Source organism: Trichoderma gamsii (genome assembly GCF_001481775.2).
Source record: "Trichoderma gamsii strain T6085 chromosome Unknown Scaffold_18.2, whole genome shotgun sequence".
NCBI classification, from domain to species: Eukaryota; Fungi; Ascomycota; class Sordariomycetes; order Hypocreales; family Hypocreaceae; genus Trichoderma; species Trichoderma gamsii.
Window position 1 is genome coordinate 573,995 of NW_020171355.1, and position 18,710 is coordinate 592,704.

The 18,710-nt window shown below is 47.4% G+C and overlaps 6 protein-coding genes across 6 annotated transcripts; 3 read left to right on the forward strand and 3 right to left on the reverse strand.

Moving 5' to 3' along the window:
- Nucleotides 1–506: 506 nt before the first annotated feature.
- Nucleotides 507–3,147, reverse strand: TGAM01_v205782 (hypothetical protein; the record flags this gene model as incomplete). Its single annotated transcript, XM_024549714.1, has 7 exons — nucleotides 507–995; nucleotides 1,058–1,371; nucleotides 1,436–1,490; nucleotides 1,546–1,805; nucleotides 1,863–2,296; nucleotides 2,358–2,978; nucleotides 3,038–3,147. 7 exons carry the CDS (start codon nucleotides 3,145–3,147, stop codon nucleotides 507–509), a joined length of 2,283 nt encoding a protein of 760 aa, XP_024405572.1.
- A 345-nt stretch (nucleotides 3,148–3,492) lies between these two features.
- TGAM01_v205783 (D-isomer specific 2-hydroxyacid dehydrogenase) lies at nucleotides 3,493–4,781 on the forward strand (the record flags this gene model as incomplete). The annotated part of the gene is made up of 5 exons (XM_018800931.1): nucleotides 3,493–3,594; nucleotides 3,667–3,759; nucleotides 3,818–3,932; nucleotides 3,992–4,605; nucleotides 4,677–4,781. The coding sequence occupies 5 exons, from the start codon at nucleotides 3,493–3,495 to the stop codon at nucleotides 4,779–4,781; spliced, it is 1,029 nt and encodes a 342-aa protein (XP_018665763.1).
- Nucleotides 4,782–5,233: 452 nt separating this feature from the next.
- On the reverse strand, nucleotides 5,234–6,161 carry TGAM01_v205784 (hypothetical protein; the record flags this gene model as incomplete). The annotated part of the gene is made up of 5 exons (XM_018800930.1): nucleotides 5,234–5,326; nucleotides 5,378–5,435; nucleotides 5,493–5,887; nucleotides 5,953–6,037; nucleotides 6,088–6,161. The coding sequence occupies 5 exons, from the start codon at nucleotides 6,159–6,161 to the stop codon at nucleotides 5,234–5,236; spliced, it is 705 nt and encodes a 234-aa protein (XP_018665762.1).
- A 653-nt stretch (nucleotides 6,162–6,814) lies between these two features.
- Nucleotides 6,815–10,539, reverse strand: TGAM01_v205785 (hypothetical protein; the record flags this gene model as incomplete). Its single annotated transcript, XM_018800929.1, has 5 exons — nucleotides 6,815–7,464; nucleotides 7,565–7,658; nucleotides 7,717–8,346; nucleotides 8,410–9,032; nucleotides 9,093–10,539. 5 exons carry the CDS (start codon nucleotides 10,537–10,539, stop codon nucleotides 6,815–6,817), a joined length of 3,444 nt encoding a protein of 1,147 aa, XP_018665761.1.
- Nucleotides 10,540–10,940: 401 nt separating this feature from the next.
- Nucleotides 10,941–11,804, forward strand: TGAM01_v205786 (hypothetical protein; the record flags this gene model as incomplete). Its single annotated transcript, XM_018800928.1, has 1 exon — nucleotides 10,941–11,804. One exon carries the CDS (start codon nucleotides 10,941–10,943, stop codon nucleotides 11,802–11,804), a length of 864 nt encoding a protein of 287 aa, XP_018665760.1.
- A 646-nt stretch (nucleotides 11,805–12,450) lies between these two features.
- Nucleotides 12,451–18,387, forward strand: TGAM01_v205787 (hypothetical protein; the record flags this gene model as incomplete). Its single annotated transcript, XM_024549715.1, has 6 exons — nucleotides 12,451–12,650; nucleotides 12,705–12,930; nucleotides 12,984–13,046; nucleotides 13,253–13,709; nucleotides 13,767–18,019; nucleotides 18,079–18,387. The coding sequence occupies 6 exons, from the start codon at nucleotides 12,451–12,453 to the stop codon at nucleotides 18,385–18,387; spliced, it is 5,508 nt and encodes a 1,835-aa protein (XP_024405573.1).
- Between the last annotated feature and the right edge of the window lie 323 nt (nucleotides 18,388–18,710).

Below are 18,710 nucleotides of genomic sequence, written 5' to 3' on the forward strand. Positions count from 1 at the left end.
CGTTGTGGCTATCCAATGGGCCAACCTCATTGTGCTGAACAAGCTTCAGTCAAAGAAGCGTGTGCGCAACGGAAAGAAGGCGGTTGTTGTCGACCACTCCATGGATGCGACTTATCGGGCTATGGATGAGAGTAACGATGAGGAAATTGTCATTGCAGATGGAAATGCAACTGGTGCCGTAGAGCATGCAGGGGATGCGAGACTAGGAGAGCAAGCGTTTTTGGATCTCACGGATCGTGAGAATGACGAGTTTGTGTATATTTATTAAGCGAGGCTGTTGTTTATGTTATTGTCATGATTAGGCAAACTTTGCATTTTGCATTGGAATATTAGATACCCAGATTTAAAAAAAACTCAAACAGTATACATATTGACTTTGTTACACACTCGACAAGAGTGCTAAAGATGCCATTAAAACCTAATATCCAGCACTATCTCCTTCATTTCGTAGAGACCGCGACTTATTGCATTATCCTTACAACACCGAATTGACCCAAAATTAATGCTCAGAAAATTATATCGTGCCCGGCCCACCTCGTGTCAAACTGCGGCTGTACAACAAGATCGTCCAGCCCACCGGAGCTGTGTTCCCAATCAAATTCTCCACCAGCGAGCATCCCGTCTGTCATGGATATTGTTGAATTGCCAGCAATAAACTGTCCAAGTGAATCCAGATCTCGCCATGAAAACCCGCTCAATGGATCCATGTCCATCGTCGCTTTGCCAGTGGGAATTAGAGGAATGCCTTCCTGCGCTCGGACATCGTCCATTGTCGGCGTCGGTGGCTCAGTCAAGGGATCACGACGAGCGGCAGCAGATTTGTTTGGCTGCTTTGTACTAGATTTCCTCCAAAGAAGGCGGAGCGATGTTGCATATCGCCTTCCAAGACTTTGAGGGTTGTCCGACGTTTTTTGTAGTTGTGTAATAGTACCATGAATGGCACGGCGAACTCCGCGATCGCCACCTTCACTGCTGATAGCACCCGCCATTCTTGCCTGAGTCATTGGTCAGCATCGGTTGTAATAGACGTGCGCATAGATTGTCGAAAGCAGCTTACCTTGAACAGAAAGACGGCGGCATAAATCACGTAGAGACAGTACTTCAGTGGCATGCATTTCAGGCCGGCCACAGGGTCGATAAAGCTGTTCAAAATGCTGAGAAGCGAGTTTGCAGCGTCGATAGACTCATATATAAATCGAGCGTCTGGCTTTCCAGCGACATTGGAAAAGAGCGGCCCACTAGCTTTCCCAGGGCCTGCTTGCGCATTCCGAGCGGCGGCCCGATTCAGGTTGGCTTGAAAGGCGAAGGCATTGATGTACAGCCTTAGAAATTCGAAAGACAGTACCAGTGAGGCTTTCACGGGAGGCGTGACTATTGAATGTTAGCTGACGCTGCCACAGGGAAGTACAAAACGCAGACAAATAGGAGAACCCACAGCTATGGTTTGCCCATGAAAGCTTCCATTTCCGTACCATGGAAGCAAAATCATCCTACAAAGAACGTTAGCAAATGAATAACTGAATTATACAGCCGTTTAAGACCTACAATGTATCTAACATACTCCCCGCCAATGTACAGCTGCTGTCGGTGACTCGTTGACGAATACAAAATGTCGTGGGCATTGCTGATCAGCTGGGTAAGTTCAAGATGGGCTTGAAACAACAGGCCCATGTTGTCAGGGCCAAGTGCCTGCTCTTGTAGCGTTGGAAAATCTGCAGCCCGTAAATGAAGAGCTGGACCAGGCCCGCGTGACCAAAAGCCCTTTCCAAGTCGGATTGAGACTTGTCGGTCGCACATGTAACACGCTGTATCGTGGTTAATGTCTGAGGGCTACAGAGACACTTTCCTTACACTTCACATACCTGCCCAAACGACCCGTTTTCTACTCATTTCCGCAGAAAGCTTTCCTTCGTCCGGCAATAGCGCAGACTGTTCAAGCCTTTGCAGGTATCCTAGCCTCACGGCCAAGCCTACAAGCATCCAAGCACCGTGGTCTTCTTGACCACAACCAATGGAAGAATTCTCCTGCGGGCGTTGTGGCGCCCATTCTGCAAGAATGAGAAGCGCCTCTACAGAGCCAACAGAATTCGATCCAGCATATATAAAATTCGACAGGAAGGTTTCGATGTGGCGAGAGCACGCGTCGTATACTCTAAACCAGGCCGGGTCGTCTTTCGAAGCAACGGTAAGAATCGCTGTCAAGAGATGGGGCTCCTTGGCTGCCCATTCGGATATTGAACCCTTGAATATGGCGCTATGTGCCACTGGAAAGAAGGGATGAAAGTTTTCATGATATCTAGGTAAGAAGCGATTAGAATGGGTATGTATGCTGACGGGAGTTTGCGGCGCTGGGTTACCTTTTGACAAGATATGACGCCTCTGACGGTGTTATTATACCATCGTCCAGCGGAGGGTAGTAAGTCGCGGCTGATCTACCGACGATTTGCGGCATACCGTCCACTGCAAGTCTACTATTAGAGCCGGCTTGACCCGCCAGCGCATTTCGCTGCCTATCAGGATCCAGGTCGGCGACTTGAGCGAGAAGGTCGAGGGCATCCGAGGGATTCAAAAGATCGGTATTGGCAATGTGGCCTTCCAATCCGTCCGAACTCGTTCTCGATTCTGCAATCTCACGAGTGGAACCCCCCTCATCAGGCCAGTTGCCGGTCTGCTGCGACGACAGCCATGCCCGCATGTCATCCGCGCCGCCTGGATGTTGGTCGGGACGAGCATGACTTGCGTGCTGGCTGCTATAGTTTTCATTATCGTCGTCGTCGTCTTCGTCGTCGTCGTCGTCGTCATTGTGCGTGGTGTTCGCCGGATCATGGCCTTCGCTGTTGCGGCTGGGTGTTTGAATCATGGAATTGCGGACACCCTTGATGCGGCGTCCGCCACGCCTTGACTTGGTCAAGACGCATTCGAGCTGGTGTTCGACACATCGACGACATGGAGGCACGCCCGACACTCCCGCAGAATCGCTGCTCCCCCAATAAGCGTCAGTAAGCGAGGCTATTCCGGGGTCTGTCTCTCTGCTCACAGGTCACATCTCGTTTTGCGCGTGCGACACGACAGACACGCGCGAGAGACCCGCCGGGCCTTTGATCGAGCCATGGCAGCGGTCGGCGTCTGTTCTGGGTGCATCTCCATCGGCTATAGGCGAGAATTGGCAATTAAAGCGATTGCATGAACTGGATATCAGGGCAAGGTTGAGAGCAAACGCCGCGGCTCGAGTTTGCGGGGGTGGAGCTGGGGACAGTAGCCGGATAATCTGGGGCCGACGCGGCTAATGGGCAAATGCTGCGGCAAATGGCAGAAACCCCCACCCGTCGTCACTGGGACGAAAAGTGTCACGTCACCCCTCGGCTTTGCTCTTTGCTAACTTTTCACTTGCTTCAACATTGTTTTTGTTCTTTGCAGTTTTGTGATAGACTCGATACTCTTTCTTTTGATCAGCATTGAAATCTACTCGGCAAAATCACCAATTTCCATACAATGGCTGGATCCACCTCACAAAAGCCCGGCGTCTTGATGCTCGGCATCGTCCACCATGCCAAGGCAGAGTTTGAGAAGCTCTCCGAAGTCGCAGACGTTGTTGTGCGTTCCTGCAGCCCTCGATCAAGTCATTCGTGGATAGAGCTTTTCGCTAACATTTCTGGAACTTCACAGCAAGTTACCACTGGAACTCGTGACGAGTTCATCCGCGACTGCGACAATGGCAAATACGACAACATCGTTGCTATTTCAAGGACCTACGATTCCGTCAAGGCATGACTGCTCTAAAAGTCAACCCAGTCAAATTTCTAACAGAGGAATGTAGATCACCGGCAGATTCGATGCCGAGCTTGTCTCTCACCTCCCCTCTTCAATCAAGTTCATCTCTCACAATGGAGCGGGATATGACCAGATTGACATTCAGCCCTGCACAGATAAGAGTATGAACCACTCAGCATCCCTCAAATCTGATTTGCTAACACACTCTTCCCCCCTTCAGAAATCTCCGTCTCAAACACCCCCAAGGCAGTCGACGCTGCCACCGCAAACACCGCCATCTTCCTCATCCTGGGCGCATTGCGCCGCGCCTGGATACCTCAGCTCGCTCTTCGAGAGGGCAAGTGGAGAGGCGAGAGCCCTCTTGGCCGCGATCCTCATACCCTGACTCTTGGTGTCCTGGGCATGGGCGGCATTGGAACCGCGACAGCCAAGCGTGCCGCTGCTCTTGGCTTTAAGCTGCAGTACCACAACAGAAAGCCTGTTGACGGTCTGGACAGGCAGTTTGCCTCAAACGAAGTTCCCAAATACGTTGGTTTTGAAGAGCTCCTCCAGAGCAGCGATGTCATCTCAGTTCATCTGCCCTTGGGCCCGGCCACCCAAGGCTTGATTGGCAAGAAGGAGCTCAGCTCAATGAAGGATGGCGTAATCATTGTGAACACAGCCAGAGGTGCCATCATTGACGAAGAGGCTCTGGCTGAGAGTCTTGAGTCTGGCAAGGTTTGGAGCGTCGGCCTTGACGTGTTCGAACAGGAGCCCAAGATCAACCCGAAGCTGATCAGCCACCCCAGCGCTGTCTTGCTGCCTCACATTGGCACTGCGACCATTGACACTCAGGTATGTTAACATTTATTGCTGGCCCATTGTCTTGAAGGTTGATACTAATGATCTTTTTCTCGAAAATACAGAAAGAAATGGAGATTCTAGTAATTGACAATGTCAAGAGCGCCATCACACAAGGCAAATTCCTGACGCTAGTGCCTGAGCAGAAACCTCTGTTGGCAAAGGTATAAAGAAATAGAAACGAAACAAGCCTGTAAAAACTGCATATATACATATCGATAAAGAACAACATAAGATTAGACAAATGCTATATTTTGTATCGTTTAGAAACAGGTGTTATTGCAACAATAGTGATAACAACCACATTGCATACGATGACATATACGGACGGCTGAATACCACTACCTATAGAAAGATTGCTCTATTTCAAGCCCCCAGCTAACAACACATCCTGTCCCGTCATATATCCAGTCTTTGCAAACCTATATTTTCGAATTAGCTATGCTTTATGGCCTGCGATATGATCGGAAAAGACTTACATGACTACCACATTAGCCACCTCTTCTGGTATTCCAAGCCTATGTATAGGCACACTGCTGGCAATTGCAAGTCCCGGATCAGTCTCCTTCATTGCCTCCATGTCATCCTTTGACGTCCAGGTCCTGTTTTTTTTTTTCCTTCGTTAGCAGCGCAAAGCAATATTCAATGCTTCTACGACTTGCCTTTGCTTTGGAGTGGGAATCATTCCTGTAGCTCCAATCATAGCCGGTGAAACCTAGATTCGTCAGCAGGTTTGAGTACAATATTAGAACGAACCTGGACTTACAATGTTGACCGTGATACCTTCTGGAGCTAGAACTGTAGCCATGTTCAAGCCCATTGAACTGCCACATGTTAATAACATTCTTGCCACACACAGGCTATTCAAGTTGGAGACTCACGACAGAGCACCCTTCGAGGCTGCGTAATGACATCCATTCAAGCCACTTCCCCGACTCGCAATGCTTCCCACAAGAATCACTCTTCCCCAGCCTTGTGCACGCATTCCTTCCACGGCAGCCTTCGTGATGACAAATTGACTGCGGGCATTGACTTCCATAATGTCATCCCAGTCCTGTTCTTCGATATCCTTGACATGTCGAATGCGACGGCCAATGCCAGCATTTGCAACCAGTACGGATATCGCTTTGTGTTTCTCGGCGACGGCCGGCGTACCCAGCACGGCTGCGACAAAATTGCGCGTGGATTCTCTGTTTGTAAGGTCGGCTTGGGCAGTGACGAATAATTGATTCGGATGGCGTTGTCGCAGTTCGGAGGCTAATGATTCTGCTTTTTCCTGTTGAGAACTGAGTTATTCTACCATTCTAAAGACTCATGGATATAGATAATGAATGCGTTTACCTTGCTGGAAGAGTAATGGAGGACAACATCGCATCCTTCAGAAGCCAATGACTTTGCACAGGCTGAGCCAATCCCACCACTTGTACTAATGTCAGTCTACGGTCTTTGCTATTTGCCACGCTTTCCTATACAGACCTGGCTCCTGTTACCAGAGCAAGACGGCCCGATACCTCATTGTCTACCGATTGGAGATGATACGTGGTAGCCATTTCGTGCTGTGGTGTAGCTGAGGTGTATAATTCGCGACCGGTAAAGAGCAAGCAAACTGTAACTCGAAGCCAACCCGCGATGTATTGTGGTTTCGGCAATTGGCGGACAACTCAAAATGCGACTTTGAAACTCAAATCAATAGTAGACAATTAAGCGGCAATCAAAAACTACGTCAATACCATGCCATGTTGGAATTGTACAATGAATGTCCCGCTTTCATGAGCGCTATTTCATGTGCCGCAGCTGGCGGCAATTGATGCGGCTTTTGATCCAGTTACGCCACCAATTAGCCTGGAGAATCCACCAAAGGGTGGGCGCCAAGTTGTTAGAACGTGGCTTCCATGCTAGCAGAAACTTTGAATGCTACGCGGGGTTTTTACCCCGGAAAAATACTCTTCTTAATGTACAGCTTCCAGAACCAATATGCGTTACTAATATTAATGTATCCCATGCGACATGCAGACATAGCAGGGGAGAGTTCGAGGTTCAGCCGGGTCTCTTTAGTAAACATCAAGCTGTTATCTTTATAGACTTGAGACTGTGAATTTTGACTGACATATCAATGTCAACTTGAGGCGCGGGATCTCATGATTATTAAAGCAACAGGCCTCGCGAGCTATTAGACATATGACGCTTTGAATCTTCTATATCACTATGTCCTGATAGAATTTGCAAGCTCACTTCCGAACTCAACAAATCGCTTGATACACTTGACCTTCTCCTCCGAGCTCGACCCGTCTCTCCTCAATGTCTCAAGCGTCTCGCTAATCCCATCAAACTTCTCCCAGACCTGGATAAACTTGTTTGACGTAACGTTGCCTAAGCGTGCAAATGCTCGCTTCATAGCATCCGGGGCAGCAATAAGATTTGCATCATTATCACCAATCGCACTGCCCACGATCGGATCTTTGTTCTGATTCATTATCTTCATGTTCATTATGCTAGTCTTTATGCAATAGATGACCATTGCAGCAAGGCCGGCCGCTAGTGCTGTCGCGACGCTTGATCCAGTCTCATACTTGAAGTCTTCTATACGTTTGGTGAATCTTGCTGCTGAAAGTACGTCGAAAGAGCTGCTGCTGACTTGGTCTCTGATAACTTCAACGCCGGGCAGGACATATGTGATGCCGTCTTCTGGAGTCCATTGGAAAACAGTGCCGTCTGCCCGCGCGGCGCCAATGCGGAAGAAGTCCTCGCGCCATGGACCGCTTGGATAATCAAGCGTGGTGAATTTGCCTTGGTCGGGCGCCGAACAGAACATCAGGGCTTTGCTATCAACAGCTTTTTTCAGGGCTTCATGTACTGAAAATGCATTCAACGTTAGCATGACTTTTCTTTTGAGTATGGGGAGCCTTCAAGTAAACTACCCCCAAGAGGTAGAGTAAGATCTTCTGAAACGTACATCGATTTTTCGAACCACTCTTGTCTCTTGACATTGGGAGTGTCCAAGACATTGAGATAATGTCAGCCTTTTTGTTCAGAGCGGCCAAAATAGCCTTCAGATGGAAAATCATTGTTAGCTGAATCTTCAAATAGTATAAAGGTGAAACATACCTGCGCCGCGTATTCGGCATCGATATTGTTCTTGCCGTTGGCATTTGGATACGTCTTGAGCCGAATCGGATACACTTTAGCCATGGGGCAAGTCCGTAGTATCATGCTAGCCATGACAGTGCCATGTCCCTCCGCCGACGAAAACGATGGCCTGACCTTTCCGTCGTGGAAGTCGAAACTCTTACCCTCGAGAACCCTGTCGGAAAGAGCCGGATCGAACATATCCACACCGTCATCAATTAGGGCAACGATAACGTCCCTCTCCAATCTTTCTGTGGTGCCTGGATTAGGTTTTGAAGAAAGAAACTCTTGAACCGTTTTCTGCCAAAAATATGTCATTTCGCCTGCAAATCTAGTAGTAGAATCCAACCACAGGTGTGAGTTGACGCCTTTGGTGATGGTCGATGTTGCAAAGTGAGACGTGTCGCGAGATCTAGTTGTGCGCTCAACTTCCTTGCCTGAGTCGATAACATCAACCTTGACGTCGCCAAATGCTACATCATCATCTGAAACACTGGTTTGATCAGCAAAGGCGGCGACTTCTCGATCTCGAATAGCCTTTCTATTAGCATTGAGTCTGATTTGGAACTTCTTGACGTTTGTACTGATCCATTGTGGACTGTCATACTCCTATAGTTTAATTAGCCGGCAGATAGCAATAAGACCTCAATAGAGAATTTTATATAACTATACCTGATCAGAAGAAGGCTTGTATATATGTATTCTTTGAAGCCTTGGTAATAATGGCAAGCCTTCCGCCTCACTCCAGGCTCGAAGCACAGAATTACTACCACTCCATTTTAGAGAAAGTTGTCTTAGCTGTTGAGGAATTGGCCGTATGTTCTTATCGCTGTCAGAAATAGAAGCTTCCGCGCCAGCAGCCTTGCTGCCAATATGTAATATTGTTTCGGGATCCAAGTCGGTCTTCCTCCAGTCGAGACGCTCTATAGTAAACCTTGCGAGAGATTCCTGAATAATTTGGTCGCTGTGGACTTTCTCTCCAGAATCACTAGAGTCATCCACAGACAAGGTAATAATGTGCCGTACGCCCTTGTTATATAGCCAGTCAAAGAAGTACTTCATATCTTTGCGGCCAAAGGCTCCAATTTGGCGTATTCCAGATTGTTCCTCAGCTTCGCGCTCGCGATCGGCATGACGGCCCTTGGTAAAAACCTGGACTTTTGGGAAAGTCACGTACTGTAGCACACTGTCAAACCTGAGGCGGTCAGAAGAAGCATCGGCACCGAAGCGTTTGAGGAACTCGGTCCATGGTATTTTTCGAGGTAGACTATCATAGTCAAAACTAACTTGAACATCTTGAGATGTGCATATCAGTGGGCTGGTTGACGCCTATAGCTCCATTTTATTGCACTCACCTTGCATGTTGTTACCATACAAGAAAGAAATGACCATTTCAGTGCTCCGGGTTCTCATGTAGTGTAGTTTCAGGCGCTGTAGAATATCATCTGAAGTCCTAGTTAAGAGGGCCATGGTCTCGGCTGGATCACGCTTCTTCTGCCGAGCTTTCGCTGCGGGCCTCTCTTCCTCTCGGCCCAGATCGCCGTCCGCACGCGCTGTTCCCCTCCGTTTTATGGATGTATTAGACACCGCTTCTAGCTGTCCAGTACCATTTGCCGCTCGAGTTGCTTTCAGTTGCGTTTTGCTTTCATCTAGCTCATTGAGTTTGGTCGACCGAGTCTGGCTTGCATCACGGCTGGTAACATCTCGCTCTCTGATACGAATAGTCTTTGTAAATAGCTCGGAATTCTTAAGATTCTCGGCTTCTTCGGCTTTTTTCCTCTGGCGCTGGATTTCACGTTCATCAACTTCCTCCTTGGGATTATCATGACTCAATCGATCTCTTTGGTCACTAGCCAACCTATTCGAGGCCATCAACTTGGATGGTCCTGTAATAGCTTCTGGCCTGGGCTCTCCGAGTACAGGTTTGTCAACAGACTTTGAAGCTCGCGGTACGTTTTGTGAGTTGCGCTCAAGCAATTGGCGTTTTTTCGTGAGCCAACCTTCATAATACTTGATGCTTGATATTCTAGTCGTATAATGTTGCCAATAGACTGATGCGCCATTATTGTCGGATAGATCGAGGAAGGTCTTCGGAGGTCTTAACGTCTTCTTTGTAGCTCTCAGGTCCCGTTCGATGAACAATTTTATGAGTTCTGTGCCTTCATCTGTACAGCGCCTAACGTCCGCAGCGTAATGCATAGGTGTTTTCCCAGCATCATCTTGAACAGCCAACGCCTCGTCACTGGCGTTTTCGATCAATAGCTTCTTAGTCTTTATATCAAAGTCTATCGCCATCATCGCAAGGTGGAGACACGTTTTGCCTTCTTTCATCTTCTTCTTCAGCGAATCGTCAAGTGATTGCTCATGCAAGGCCTTTCCCTTCAGCGCAACACATGTAGTGATCATACAGTCTACGAGTTGATGATGTGACGCTTTGATGGCCATGAAAACAGGGTTGTACTTCTCCTCGTTTTCATATTTGAGCAGATCTGGGAACTCTTCCACCAAACGTTGGATAAGAAGCTTAATGTCCTCTGGCTGAATACCATTGTGCGTAACCACGTCGACAAGGGTATGTAGAAGATTACCTGCAGGCTTGTTCAAGGACTTGCCAACAATATCGCCATATTTCTTAAAAAATTGATCAACATCGTCGCTATCCGCAAATGTCTTTGTCCTCTTGATGTCCTCTTTTGCTTCAATGAAGCGTTCTTTATAGTTTTCCTCTCGCTCAAGGTGGATAGATTCGGGATCATCTTCCAAAGAAAAGTCGCGAAAGTCTTGTTCCAAGTCTGAATCCATGTCTCTAGGGGCAAAGTTGGTCGCTCTCGTTAGAACAAAAGAAAATAAAAGAAAGCAGTGGAATAGAAGAAGGTATGGGGACCGGGACATAACATAGAGGGCCGACTATTCTAGCTCTTATTGGATACTAATCATCGCCCCTCATGGCCGAAAAGAAAACACAGTGCGAGGTGTACCCCCGGGAGCCTAGCAGGGATTCCGGGTCATCTTTCAGACGATGTATACATACATGTGCCTATGCGAAATTGCGGCTCTGTCAGAACGAAAGGATTGATAGCAACCTTCGGATCAATAAATACAATGCCACGGGATGGAAAGAGTGGTGACTTTTCAATTCAAATAGGTCGGCAGCACCTTGTCACCTTGACCACCGATCCGAAAGCGTTCCATGAGATTAAAAAATGTCCGACCTTGATGCCGATTTCTATTCTGGGGACGAAGATGGTGACGAGAAGATATCAATTGAAATGCATGAGACTGGGGGTGAAGAAGGCAGTGGCTTTCATGTCTTCAATAGCGCAGTAGATCAATACCACCGAGCAGAAGTTCTTCAAAGAACAGGGGCTATTGACATTACTTGCAGCCTGGAGAAAGTCGTGCATGGAGCCATGTCCGCCGACAGCGACCGCTATGCGAGCCTCATAATCATGCAATGGTTCTTCCAGCCCAAGGGCTCGAGTCGAATTTCTGAGGCTACGATAGAGCTTTTGTTTGAGTCTAATGACGATATCGAGGTTGAGAAGATTTCGTTCCTTGGCACATACGACCTGATGCCAACCAAACAGGATGAATCGGTCACCAAGGGCGTTGATGCTACGATCGGCATCCAGCAGTTTGCAAATCTCAACTTGGGTGGTAAATGGGAGAAAACCACGGCGACAACAGTTTCGGATGCAATTAGGCTGAGCGGCGGAATGCGAGTCATCAACAACAGACCCCCAAACCGTATTGCAACGTGGACTATCTCTGAAAATCACTCGCAACCCGCGGGTATTCCCTCATCGTTAAAGGTCGCCGTGCTCGTATCCAGAGAAGATCAGGAGAAGTTCCTCTGCAGAATCGCCTTTGCTTGTCAAACGGACCGCAAGACAGCCGCCAAAAGCCTTTTCAAGAAGATCCCCAAAGATGACCCCATCATCTTCCAGCCAAACCCTCTCGACAAAGGCACGCGTCCGAATAAGAATGTGGCATATGGCGATGAACAATTGGGAAGCGTCGATCTTGATGAACTTGGAAAGGTTACGTTTCAGACGCTTATTCCTTGAACAGACAGGGAGTTTGGAATTAATGCTTCATGAATTGTACTCTCATTAGACCCTTTGTATCGCTAGCAAAGTAATAGGTTGATGTCAGTTATAAACCAGTTACAAGCAGCTAACATCATCTTTCCTTTTTGTCTAAATGCTGCGTTTCTTCCGCGGCTGGCATTCTGATCACTTTTTTTGAGGCTCTTACAAGTACTCTGTACAGGGGTCAGCCGTAAACATGGGTTTTATTCGCGCACAGTGCTATTGGGGAAAAAAATATTTGAAGGATTGTGCGCGCACACATTCTCACCAATAAGAAGACTTGAAACCTCTACGGTGTCACACGAGTTCCCTTTTCGATATTGGGGTGGAGAGACTTATGTTGTGTCACAACTATAGAGAACCAAGCGGGACTAAATAGCGTCTTTATTGCTGGACAGCAGCCACTCCTCCTCTTCTACTAGGCGAGGCTTTTGATTCTTTTACATTCAAGGCATTCTTACGTGGCAAAAAGATCCTGGTTGGATGCGTCAGAGCTGCTTGTCGCCTGATAACTGGTTGCGTAAAGTGCGTCGTGCATTTTAGCATCGACACGAATATCTATTTCTGGCATGCTGCGACTTCTTATTGACCAGTTGTCGCTCTTTGATCCGAGTGTTTAAAAATGGCAGACGCCAACTTGGAAACACTGTCGAATTCCGAGGAACATGCTATAAATAGACGAGCAGATAGTCCCGAGACGCAAACAGAAGATCTCTTTTCGGAAAACGGAGATGACCCGCCATCGGCCTCAGATGAACGTCGATTAGGACTCGACATCGTTCGTCCTTGGGGCTGGTCGGGTTCATCTTATAGTGACTATGAGTAAGACGGTGAATTTGTGGTACTGCGAAAGTGTCAAGCTTACATTATTTACAGCGTGGTCACTGTTCACGGTATACGCGACGACTATAAAATAGCCTGGACAAAAGAAGACGGCACTTGGTGGGTAGTAAGTGAACTATTCGAAGATTTTTCCACCAGAGAGGTGGATTACTCCTACGAGATTGGTGAAGAAGCAACCATATTTCAGGAGGATGGTATCAAGCTGCATGCCGAAAGGCTCCTCACAGCTTACGCCAAAGACCGTGCAAGTCTTGAAGAAGTAGGTTTTGACATACGCAATTCAAAAAGAATGACTGACATTTGGGATTCCAGACTGAGGTAGATCGCCCCATTATATGGATCTGCCATGATATTGGAGGAACTATTGTGAAAGAGGTACTGAGGCCTTTTTTTCCTCTCACCCTTTGCGATTTTTCCATTCGCTGTTCCTTTCTCTCATTTCAACACATATTGACAAAACAAGGCCCTCTGCCGAGCCATAAACAATAGTAAAAAATATGGAAAAATAGCAATATTGACAACAGCAATTGTGAGTGGGTCGACATGAATGCTCATACGAATACTTTGAATTAAAGAAATAGATATTCCTAGGAACACCCCACAGATTTCAATCCACACAGGATCTTGAAGAACAGATTCATAACCTTCTTCTACTGCCAGGTCCTGACATTAGGCATGCATTTTTGAGCAAAGTCCGAAACCTTGCCTTCCATGTCAACAAAACCAACGAAGATTTTCTAGCGACAAAGCTCTTAGATCGTGCCGCTATTATCAACGTTTTTGCTCAAAATTGGCGCGAGAGTCTGAGACAGAGGCGTGCCGAAGGCGTTGACAGCATCCCAGAGGGCCATGAACATGATGATATACCCGATCCAGTCACTCCTTTCTCACGATATACTCACTTTATTGGACAATCGTTTGAAGCCTCTGGAAGACGTCGAGTCGACTTCATTAATCATGCTGATCTCATTCGTGGCGATATTTGGTCCGACCGCTGGATTCAGCGTATATCCAACAAGTTCAATAGAAACGGCTGCAGTAAGTATTGATCTGCAGAGTCAAAAAGGTCAAATCTGGTTCTAAATACAACATTAGTGATCAAGGTAAATTATCAGCTGCTACAATTTCAAGCTCACCTCCTCTCCCAGGCTCCTCCAACCAGGAGCTTGGATACGAAATACGACCCTCTGATGCCGATTCCACCAATCTTGAGCTGGATTTACAAACAGGAGCCATACCTTGCACTGTCTAAGGCAGGCGTGGGGCCACGGCTTATGCACCTCTATACCAATGGAATTTCTTCGGTAGACATTAAGGAATGTTCCCGTCTTTTCTACGTTGATTATGATTCGGATCATGGGCATAAGAACGCAGAAAAGTCTATCATTTATTTCGAGTTTGACCAGTGGGACTCCCGATATAATGACATATCCTCGATGCTTTTTTACTTCATTAACACGATCATGTGGCGTTTCTGGAACAAATTTTATCAGGAACACATGATTCAAGAGCTAAATTTCTTAAATGATACATGTATCTGGTCACTGGAGGATCTATATCACGTATATTCGACACTGAGATTTCGAACCTCTCATCAGATCACCTTCTTCCTTTGTGGGTTTGACCAGTGTCCTGAGGACCAGCGGCGATGGTTTCTACAGCGTGTTTTAGAAGAGCAGGACTACAGTGAGGCAGAATATCGCCTGATTCTGTCTACCTCTACGCGAGATGGTTTGGCCATTGAGAATGTTCCTGACGCTGTGCGAATCAATGTGGACGATTGCCCAGCAACTGTCAATCTGGGTGATAAAGTCGCCAAAGAACTTGAAACGGGATTAGCAGGCCTACTGAAACGGCGACTGATATACGGGGAGTTTCGACAACAGCTCGAGCTACTGCTGAGAAAGTGTGAAACCATACCATACCTAGGACATGTTATTTTGACTTGGCTTGAAAACTACCCTCATGGCAAGCCAAAGTCTGAGATTGCGACTAGAATCAATGAGCTATGGCCTCCGACAGCGGAGAATATTGTTCACGTCATAATATCCTCTCTATCGCCTGAGCTTCGAGAAAGAGCCAAAAACGTCTTCAATTGGGTTAAATACGCGTTAGAACCGTGGTCCGCAGAGTCTTTAGCAGAAGCTCTTGCTGTCTTTTATGTCCCAGATCAGGAACCCTGCTTCGCTGATCGTAATACACAAGATTTCATAAAAGAGATAGCGGCGTCTTTTTGCGGAATCATCATTGTCAAGGGCAACGATATCAAGTTCAGTCACCCGTCGTTTTATCTTGTCCCTGCAATCGGGGTGGATGGGAACGATGAAGAGCGAGCTGCCACAGTGAACAGCACCATGGCAGAAATATGCCTACGATATCTCCAATATGAAAGTGTACAGGATGCAATCACGGAGTCTTGCTCGCAAATTATGGAAGACAATGAATTGAAAACGCCACTCGATGCATTCGTGATTTCTCACTCAAGAGCCAGTATGGCCGGATACGCAGTTCGATTTTGGCCACGCCACTACGAAGCAAGTGGAGCTTTGAAGCCCAAGCAGCTTGGTTTTAAATTATTTGCCAGCAAAAAGGCTCGCGGCTGCTGGGAGACGTACTTGTGGCTTCTTTCCAATCCGCTGACTCGGCCGGAACGAGGCTATATCTCAACACTGCCAATCTTTGCAAGGCTTGGTTTGGAAGACTTACTTGATGAAAATATCAAATCCGAAACTGGCCAGTCTTCCTTTAACAAGGACTGTTGGTTTGCTATCTCGGAAGCTGCACGAATGGGTCGTAACAACTTCGTTCGCAAGCTATTACAACATGTCTCAGTAGATGAAGAAGAGCTTCAAACAGCACTACTTGCAGGGGCTGGGCAATGCGATGAAGATACAATGAACCTTCTTCTAGAGAAGATACCGAAGTTGGAAACATTCCAATGGCCCAAGCATCTGTTTCATCGAGCTAGTGCTGTTGGACTTGGGAGCCTCCTCACATTGATGCTGCAATCTGGCTACGACATCAATGAGCTCGGCAGCTTTTATAAGTCATCGCCAGCAACTATAGCGGCATGGCGAAGTTCCGCGTCTTCATTGGAAGTTTTGTTGGACTCAAGATACAAAGCGGATTTATCCATTAGAGCCATGTCTGATGACACCTTATTCACATTGGCAGTGTATAGAGGAAATCCGCGAATTGTCGAAATGGTCTTGAACGCTGGTGCGGATTTAGCAGATACAAATGGTCCAGATGGCTCAGAACAAACACTGACCCAAATAGCTGTCTATAACTATAGACACAAGGCGGCAGATATCCTCGTCAGGGCTAGGGCTGACTTCAACAGCAATGAAAAAGACGACATTCACAGGACAGCCGTGAAGCCGCCACTGATTATCGCGGCCAGGCTGGGCACACTGGAGTGTGCTCGGATCTTACTTACTCACGGAGCTGATCCGCTCATCACATTCGCTGATGAGACGGCATTATACGTAGCTGTTGCGAATAACAATATAGAAATTGTGCGGTTGTTACTGGAGCAGGAACAGAAGCCAGACTTGGGTGCGCACCCCCCTGAAGAGATAATGCTTTTGATGCGCGCGATTGATGGAGGAAACGCCGATCTTGTATCAACGCTAGTTGAATACGGCGCCGAGGTCGAGTTTGTTGATCCGAAGGCTGGCGCCTACACTACGCCTCTGTCACGCGCTTGCCATGGAGGAAATCTGGATATTGTGAAGTTTCTCGTGGAGAAGAATGCCGACATAAATTACACAGGAGGCGTGTCAGAATCGCCGCTGTTTGCTGCAACTTACGCTGACAATGACGAAGTAGTAGCATACTTGCTCCAAGATGAACGAATTGACGTTCATTGGGCCAGGAGCGATGGTGTGAACGCGCTTATGGCAGCATATACGAGCCCAGAGACAGTTCGAAAGCTACTTGAAAAAGGTGTGTCGGTAGACCACTATAGTAGCTGGGGAACTATACTTCACTTGGCAGCACCACACTGGCCCAAAACAATGAAAGTAGTTCTTGAACACGATCCCAAACCTGATCTAGAACGCGTTTGTGGCGAAGACATGGAGCTCGAATTAGATATTGGATGTACACCTCTACTGATTGCTTGCCAAGAGCAGACACCTGAGTGCGTTGAGCTCCTCCTAAATGCTGGTGCCAATGCAAAATTTAGGAACACCAAGGGCGTGGATGCCATTGATACCTTGCTTCAGTCAAACAAGTACTCGAAAGATACTGAACAGTGTCTGAGGCTGATCATTTCTGAACCTGGTCAGTTTGATCCAGATTATGTAAACGCAAAAGGTCAAACCCGGCTGCATGAGATCAAGAAGAGGACACCTGTGGCTATAATCCAGCTTCTTGTTAAAGCAAAAGTACCTCTTGACAGGCCAGACAACGACGGCTACACTCCTTTGGCTATCTCTGTTAGAGAAGGCAACACGAACGCTGTCAGATATCTCATCGATCGGGGAGCCAGTGTCAATATTTTTAGTCCCAGCTTTGGTAGTATTCTTCACCTTGCTGTGACTAAAGGCTTTATTGGCCTTGTCAAACTGCTCATCGCCTCTGGTGCGGATTGTGAAGCGGTCGACCCCAAGTATGGCGCGTCATTGCTATATACAGCACTGGGAATTAACAACATCTCGGTGCTTCTAAATATGGTAAAATATCTAGTTGATGAAGCCAAGGTACCAATTAACAAGCTTGGTGGTGAACTTGGCTATCCCATCATAAGAGCAGCGGATATGATCAGGACCAATCATACGACTGGCATCAAGATGCTGAAGTTTCTTATTCGACGCAAGGCTCAGCTGAATGTGACGGATAGACAAGGCCGCCGCGCTGTACATCTTGCATGCATCTCACGGCATGCTGATGGTATCGAATCACTAGTGGAGGCTGGCGCCGAGGTTGATGTGAAGGACAAGTTTGGCCGTATGCTCATTCACTTTGCGGCATCGTCGTCGTCGAATAACTGCGTCGAATATCTCTTGGACGCGCACAAGCACACGGACATCAATGCCGCGGATCACGACGGCTGGACGCCGCTCTTATGGGCAGCGCGATCTGGCGATGCTAACACTATTACTAGGCTAATTGCAGAGAATGCAGATGTATGGGTTCGAGGACGCGCTTACGGCGCGGGAGGCGAGTGGTCAGCACTGAAGTTGATGAACTTCGCAGATCGGAACACAGCCCTAAAAGAAGAGTTGAAGCCTAAAGAACGAGTGAGGACCAACGATGAGGGAGAAAAGGAGGAGTGGAATGACTATCTGCATGAAAGCATGGCCGCAGACAAGAAATATGTCGCCTGCAAGAGTTGCCTCATGGTTAGTAAACCTCTTCGATAACAGACACATCGAATCCTAACAAATCATGCAACATACAGGACATCATAGGCTTGGAATGGAAATGTATAGAGTGCCCCGACAACTTCTCACTTTGCTTCAAATGCTACAGCCACCGATCCGATCTTCACGATTCGGAACATACCTTTCAAGAGATTGAGCCGGTATTTGCTCCAGGATCTGCCTCGCCGTCTCGAAGAAGCACAGCTAGTCCCGATGGGGAGCAAGAAAATTCAGACGATGGCGGGGGAAACAGTGCGCCAGACGTTGGTGTTGACAAAAATGAAGAGCTGGATGCGCCTGAAAGTGTCTTTGACCTGGACGATTTCGATCTAGATGCGGAGGAGTAGACAATAATTCTTTCGTCGCGAGATAACAATGATCAGGAAGTCTGCTCTAAAGAGGTATACAGTAGGAAAATGAGCTCCTTGGAAGTCAGTCCCGTTAGGGAATAGACTGTGTGCTTACATATATGTATGAGATGAGTTTTACATATGCAGCATACATATACATGGCTATTTTTATTTATGAGCTTATTCTGTGATAGGTATTACCGCTTGCGGAGATCTGAATACTTGACGGATAACTTGACGGATAGATTAAGAGTGCAGCATCCTCTTAAGACATACCTAATGAATAGGCACGGTGTATCCGATATCCCTCGACGAGTGAC